Here is a 7,500-nt window from a genome sequence, read left to right on the forward strand (position 1 = left end):
CGGGAGACACAGACGCAGGTATTTCCGCTTATGAATCCGGCTAAGAAGGTTATATTGTCTAACACCACCATTTGTTAGAGATGAAGTGTTGGAGCGAGAATTATCGCGTCATGGTCAAATTGTATCTACAATAAAGAAGGTTCTTTTTGGATGCAAATCTCCGTTGCTGAAACATGTCGTGTCTCATAGGAGGCAAGTGCATATGATCTTAAAAAAGGACATTGATGAACTGAATTTAGCGTTCAGTTTTAAGATTGATGGATTTGATTATGTTTTTTACGCTTCTACTGAATCAATGAAATGTTTTGGGTGTGGAAGAGAGGGGCATTTGGGGTGTAGTTGTCCTGAGAAGGAGCGCGCAGAGCCCGGTAGTAGGTATAGTGATGGTACAGATAACGCATCAACGCGAAGGGATGAAACTGCTAAAGGTACAGGGGAAGGAAGAAGGTGGGCAGATGTGGTTGGAAAAGGAGGAGAGGAAGGCAGTGTGGATACGGGGGCAATTGTGGTGGATCAGAACAAAGAGGGAGGGGAAACAGTCGGTGAGATTGCGACTGCCGTCGCTGAGGTGGTGCTGGAAAATGAAATTGGAGATAAAGAGGAAATTGAAATAACAGGAAAGGAAGAAGCTGTTTTCAAAGTACCGAGGAGTAAGAGAAAGAAAGTAGGGGGTGGTGAAGGGTCTAATTCTAAGAGGAAGGTAGAGATTGATAAATTAGTTGAAGATGAAAAGGTTGAAGAGATGGTGGAGTTTTCCTCTGGGGAAGATAGCGAGAGTGAGTCATCTGACGCGTCACAACAAAATAGCGAGATAATTGGGGAGGAAGGGAGGTATGGAATTAAGAAGGTACGTCAATTTCTGAAGTTGACAAAAGGGAAGAAATATATGCAGGATTACAATATAACAGATTTTTTCCCTGAAAGTGAATTGTTTATTGAATCAGCAAAGTTTTTGATGTCAAAAATAACGGGGGGAGGTTTGACAAGCCCTGAAATTGCTAGACTTAAGAAGGTGGTCACGAGAGTGATAAGTGATGTAAATTCTAAAGAAAATGAAAGAGTTTAGTTGCAGTTTTAACTCTGTAAAGAGATGGGATGTCTGTATCTTCCTCTGTATATTTTTTTCATTCATGAGCAGTTTTAAGATTTCTTCTTTAAACATAAATGGGAGAAGAGATGTTAAAAAAAGAGCGATAGTGTATGAGTTAATTAGGGGAAAGGGAAGTGACATAAATTTTCTACAAGAAACGCATAGTAATTTGGAAAATGAAGTTATGTGGAAACAGGAGTGGGGGGGGGGGACAGTGGTGTGTAGTCATAAAAATTCTAAAAGTGGGTGTGTGGCTATATTGTTCTCAAGAGGGTTTTTGCCTTTGTCTTATGAGGTTGAAGAGGTAGTTGAGGGGAGGTTATTAAAAGTTAGAGCAAGGTATGAAAACATCACTATGTGTCTGATAAATGTAGATGCCCCAGTGGTGGCAGTTGAGAGGGTATGTTTTTTAGAGACATTATCAAATACCATTGAGAAATGTAACAATGAAGATTATTTATTTATTGCTGGGGATTTTAACTGCACAGTCAGTGATTTAGATAGAAATCACCAAGAACCTCATATGGCCTCAAGGACTTTTTTAAAACGCCTCATTGTAACACATGAATTGTGTGATATTTGGCGGAGTCAAAATGGAGGCACAAGGCAGTACACATGGGCGCATGTGAGAGAGAACACCATCTCTATGGCAAGGTTAGATAGGTTTTATTGTTTTGAGCATCAATCTCATTTCTGTAAATCAAGTGTGATAACCCCAGTGGGATTTTCTGATCATTGTTTAATAACAGAGGTGGTGTTCATTAATGATGTAAAACCCAAAAGCGCATACTGGCATTTTAATATAACTTTATTGAGTGATGCTCACTTCAGGAAATGTTTTTGTTTTTCTGGGAGAGGTGGAGGTCTCAAAAGAACAGTTTTGTATCCATTCAACAGTGGTGGGATATAGGGAAAATCCAGATTCAACAATTTTGTAATCAATACACGAGGAATGTCACCAAGGATATCACCAGATCAATGAAAGCCCTAGAGTTTGAAATAGTGGAACTCATGACGTTGGTTGAGACCACAGGAGATCGAGGCCATACGCAGGCACTCAAGAGAAAAAAAGTTGCATTGGCAGAACTGCTGGGTATCAGAGCACAGGGGGCATTGGTGAGAAGTAAGTTTCAGGGAATCTCTGAAATGGATGCCTCATCCAAATTTTTCTTTGGTTTAGAGAAAAAGAATGGACAAAGAAAGATTATTCATTGTCTCAAATCAGCTGTTGGACAAGAGCTCACTAGCCCTAGTGAAATTAGAAAGAGGGCAGTAGAGTTCTATGCTGAGCTCTACAAGTGTGAGTACAAAGAGGATAAAACAGTGACACAGCAGTTCCTTGATGGGCTCCCAAAGGTGGATGCAGAAGCTCAGGTTGAGCTTGAGCAACCATTGTCTTTGCAGGAGTTATACTCTGCATTAAAAGGCATGGAAAATGGAAGGGCACCAGGCTTTGATGGGCTTCCCGTTGACTTTTTTAAGTCTTTTTGCACTACGTTGGGAGAAGATTGGCTAGCAGTAGTTAGTGATAGTTTAACCGGAGGGTTACTACCAATAAGCTGCAGAAGGGCTGTCCTCACCCTACTGCCCAAAAAGGGAGACCTTAGGGAGGTGAAAAACTGGAGGCCGGTGGCTTTATTGTGCACTGATTATAAGATCCTGTCCAAGGCTTTGTCCAACAGGCTGAGGGAGGTGATGGGGCAAATCATACATACGGACCAGTCCTACTGTGTTCCTGGCAGGCAGATAGGGGATAACATTTCTCTGATTCGTGATTTTTTGGACGTCTCTAGGGCTATTGGGTTGGATGCTGGTCTAATTTCAATTGATCAGGAAAAGGCATTTGACCGAGTTGAACATCAATATTTATGGCATACGCTTGAGGCGTTTGGGTTCAGCTCTGGTCTTATTGCCATGATAAAGGTGATATATGGTGACATTGAAAGTGTATTGAAAGTTAACGGTGGTTTGAGTGCTCCTTTTAAAGTGTGTAGAGGTATTAGGCAGGGATGTTCTTTATCAGGGATGTTATATGCCATTGCTATAGAGCCACTACTAAATAGCATTAGAAGTCGCATTGAAGGGGTGTACCTTTCAGAGGATATTCCTCCTATTCGTCTTTCAGCCTATGCTGATGATGTAGTTGTTTTAGTGAAAAATCAAGCGGAGGTGGATAGTTTGAGTCTAATGGTTGATCGGTTTAGGGGAATATCCTCGGCAAAAGTAAATTGGGAAAAGAGTTGTGCTTTACAGATTGGAGAATGGTCTGGAGGGATCATGGCTTTGCCAGGGGGCCTGGAATGGTGTAAGGGAGGGTTTAAGTATCTTGGAGTGTACTTAGGAGATGAGGGGATTATGGAAAGAAATTGGATTGGGGTGGTTGAAATGGTGGAAGGGAGGATGAGGAGATGCCGTTGGTTGTTATCTCGAATGTCATATAGGGGGCGAACTATTATAGTTAACAATATGATTGCCTCTGCACTATGGCATCGGTTGGCAGTTTTAGAACCACCATCTGGCCTTCTGGATAAGATACAGGCAATTATTGTGGATTTCTTTTGGGATAAATATCACTGGGTTCCACAAAGTGTTTTGTATTTGTCAAAAGAGGAGGGGGGACAAGGTCTGGTACATCTTGCTAGTAGGGCTGCTGCTTTCCGGTTTCAGTTTATTCAAAGGTTGCTTTATGGACAGGAAAATGTGGTGTGGAGGGGGGTAGCAGGCCTTGTGTTACAGAGGGTTGGAGGATTAGGTTTAAAGAAGGCTTTATTTCTGGTTGATAGTAGCCAGATTTCTAGGGAGGGAGTACCTCCGTTTTACAGAGGTCTTCTCAGAGTATGGAGCATAATGAAGGTGTCCAGACAAACTTCAGCGGAGTCAGTGCATTGGTTGTTGGAGGAACCTCTGGTGTATGGGGCAAGACTGGATTGTACAAATGAAGCTGTTCCACATTTCTCCAAGATTCTGGTGAAGGGCAAAATTATCACCTTAAAACAGTTAATGGCTATGGCAGGGCCCGCCTTAATGGATGGAAGACGGGTGGCTGAACATTTGGGGGTGAGGTCGGAAAGGATTGTCGGACAAATGCTGGGAAGCTGCAGGAAGGCTCTGTCAGAGGAAGAGGGGGAATGCTTAATAGCCACAAGAAGAAGGTACAAGATGAAGACGTCTCATTTCCAAGACTAGGAATTACACCAAATATCCTAGAGTCAGAGAGAAAGGGTTTATTGTTGGATTTGAGAGGGTTGGAGGAGGTGGGTTTGGATGAGGTGAATGGGAAAGACTTGTATAGGGGGTGTGTCAAGATGTTAAATAAAGATAAATTGAAAAATAGAAAAGACACTCCATGGAGGGTAAAATTAGGAATTGATGACAAGGTAAAGCCAGCATGGAGAGCACTGTACAAACCACCGTTACAAAAGGGTACTGGTGATATGCAATGGAGGGTTTTACATGGCATTATTGCAGTTAATGCTTTTGTATCTGTTATTAACTCAGATGTTAGAGATGGATGTCCTTTTTGTAATATAAGAGAAACCATTTTTCACTGTTTTATGGAGTGTGAGAGGATAAAACCTCTATTGGAAATACTGGAATCTTTGTTTAGAGCTGTAGGTGAGATTTTCAATAACAATGTTTTTATTTGGGGGTTGCAATATAGTAAGCAACAGAAAAGAAAATGTCAACTGTTAAATTTTATTTTGGGACAAGCTAAGATGTCAATTTTTTTGAGTAGGAAACATAAGATAGACACGGGATATGAGAAGGATATAAGATGTGTTTTTAAAGGATTAGTGAAAGCAAGAATAAAAGTGGATTTTGAGTTCTTCTCAGCTGTAAAAGATCTCCCATTGTTTGAGGAGAAGTGGGCATACGAAGGAGCGCTTTGTTTTGTAGAGGAGGGGAAATTATTTTTTGTTGATGAAATAAGTTGAATGTATATGTTCTTTTGTATTTTTATTTTATTTATTTTGTGTAGGAATTACTTTTAGTGTTTCATTTCTGAAAAGGCAGTGTGTCATTATTTATGTTAATAATTGAGTAGAAAATAAAGGTTTTATAAAAACTCAAACTCTCTCTTTCTCTCTCTGTCTCTACGTCTCTCTGTCTCTCTGTCTCTCTCGCTCTCTCTTTCTATGTCTCTCTCTCTTTCTCTGTCTCTGTCTGTCTCTCGCTCTATCTCTCCCACTGTGCTCGCTCTCTCCATCTCTCCATCTCTCTCACCCGTTTGCTGTCCAGTGTGTTGGTCCTGTCTCTCTCCTCTGGGATGAAGATCATGCTGCTCCTCTTCCTTTTCTTCTTGGACTTCCTGAGTTTCACCTCCCCATCGGCCCCTCCCTCTTCCCCCATGCTCATACTCCCACTGGAGCGCTGCAGGGTGGGGGTCCGGGGGGACACCGTGTCAGGGAGACCACTGGAGAGGGAGGGGGGCGAGGGGAATGGGATCAGGAGAGAGGCGAGGGTAAGGTGTGTGTTGTTAAATATGTTTTTGTGTTTGCATCCATCTGTGTGGGTTTCATCTGAGTGTGTGTGTGTGTGTTACCTGTCTGGGTAAGGTTTGGTGGGGGTTCCACACTCAGACCCCTGGAGTGAACAGATGGAGATGACAGACTGACGGAAGGAGCGAAGGACAGAGCGGGGACGAGTTGACTTCCTCTCATCCATATCCGGCTAAGAACAAGGGATGACGAAGAGGAAAAGAGAAGGATGGAGAAAAAGGTCAAAGGTGACGTTGAATGAAAGAGAGAGTGACAATGCTTTTCACAAACAGGAGTTAAGCTTTGGCATGGCCAGTATCATTCCTAAAGCTCTTTTCATAATACACTTTTTCAGACAGATATTCTCCTCTGCCCAAGATACCAGGCAGTTCCCTGCAGCTAGCATTTCAGTCCTCGCGCAAACACTCTACTTTTCTCTCCCTCTCTTTCTCTTACCAGGTCCCTCACGCCGTACTCCTTCTCCACCTTCTTCCTCATGTGTTTGAAGCACTCCTCCATGCGCTCGTGGAAAGGTCGTAGGTCGTCTGTCACTCTCTTACCATGTAGAGAGATCCCTCCCCCCAGCAACGGGATCTGCCAGAGAGGTAAACTGTAAAAATAATGTGTCTGTGTATGTGTGTGGGCGTGCATACGTGTGTGTGCATGTGTCTGTGTGCCTGTGTTTCTGTACTGTATGTGAGTGTGTAGCGTGTGTGTATACAGTACCTGCCATGCAATGAGGTCTTTGAGGCGATCCAGCTTATCTCGGTCCTCTGGGTGTTGCAGGTTGTACTCCTCAGTGAAGAAGGCCTGGGGAGAGGAGAGATATCATTGAAATATGCTGTTGTTTCATATATTAAACAGTCCTGGGTTGAGATAGGAAGAACACAAATGTATGTGTATCTTATTGTATAGTATGTTCTATTCCTACTTCAGCTTGTGCCAAACACACAGAATACTGTTCTGCAATGTACGAGTTGGGCAGGAGTAAAGGGATGACGAATGGATGGCTGGATGGATGAACTCTGACCTTCTCGTACTTGGCGAAGCCCCCCATGACAGCGGGGTCCACGATGCCGTTGAGCAGCATGGAGAGGGGGTTGATGGGAAGGGCGTCGTCGGCCTGATATTGGTTGACCATGGTGAGGATCTTGTCATTTGTGCTCTCCATGGTCTCTATGGCATTCTCCAGAGGACTGATGGTGCTCTGACAGAGAGAGAAATAAAGACGGGGAGAGACACAGAGAGAGAGAGATTTATGCACTTTACACCGTGGCTAAATATTTGACCATGGTTACTGATCAAAACCTTAGGAAAACCTTGACAAAGTACAGGCTCAGTGAGCACAGCCTTGCCATTGAGAAGGGTAGACACAGGAAATCCTGGCTCCCTGTAGAGGAAAGGCTGTGCAACCACTGCACAACAGCAGAACCTGAGACGGAGCTGCATTTCCTGACAAAATGTAAAAAATATAAAACAATTAGAGAGTGTCAGTTTCCCAAATTTGAAACCCTTATTCAAGGTTTCGAAGACCTCTCTGATGAGAGTAGGCTACCAGTCCTGTTGGGGGAGGACGCAGAGAGCTGTGGGTTGGCAGTGCACTACATTGCTGCCTGCCGTAAGTTGAGGGACAGTGTCTGACAGACCAATCAACCTGCACATGTACTCTCCTGTATGCTTATTGTTATTGTTGAATGTATGGTTATTTTGACCCTTGGTTATTGTTGTTACTGTTGTCAATTTTGATTCTCATTTTATTTATTTTTATATTGTAAATATCCAAAATAAGCTTTGGCAATATGTACATTGTTACGTCAGAGATTCATTTTTAATTTTGACAAAAAGACAGACAGACAGACAGACAGACAGACAGGCAGACAGACAGACAGACAGGCAGACAGACAGACAGAGGCTTACATGTTTCATGTCTGT

The 7,500-nt window shown here is 42.9% G+C and overlaps 1 protein-coding gene across 1 annotated transcript in view; it reads right to left on the reverse strand.

Annotated features, from left to right (window-relative positions):
• Positions 1 to 7,500, reverse strand: part of LOC129827770 (dedicator of cytokinesis protein 2-like) — a gene marked incomplete in the record, with an annotated part of 209,877 nt that overhangs the window by 3,709 nt on the left and 198,668 nt on the right. The window contains 6 exon segments of the mRNA XM_055888932.1: positions 5,315 to 5,504; positions 5,634 to 5,761; positions 6,025 to 6,162; positions 6,295 to 6,378; positions 6,599 to 6,775; positions 7,486 to 7,500. The exon segment at positions 7,486 to 7,500 is cut by the window's right edge and continues 72 nt beyond it. Coding sequence (XP_055744907.1) covers positions 5,315 to 5,504; positions 5,634 to 5,761; positions 6,025 to 6,162; positions 6,295 to 6,378; positions 6,599 to 6,775; positions 7,486 to 7,500 — 732 coding nt within the window.

The sequence above is a fragment of the Salvelinus fontinalis genome, chromosome 29 (genome assembly GCF_029448725.1).
Source record: "Salvelinus fontinalis isolate EN_2023a chromosome 29, ASM2944872v1, whole genome shotgun sequence".
NCBI classification, from domain to species: Eukaryota; Metazoa; Chordata; class Actinopteri; order Salmoniformes; family Salmonidae; genus Salvelinus; species Salvelinus fontinalis.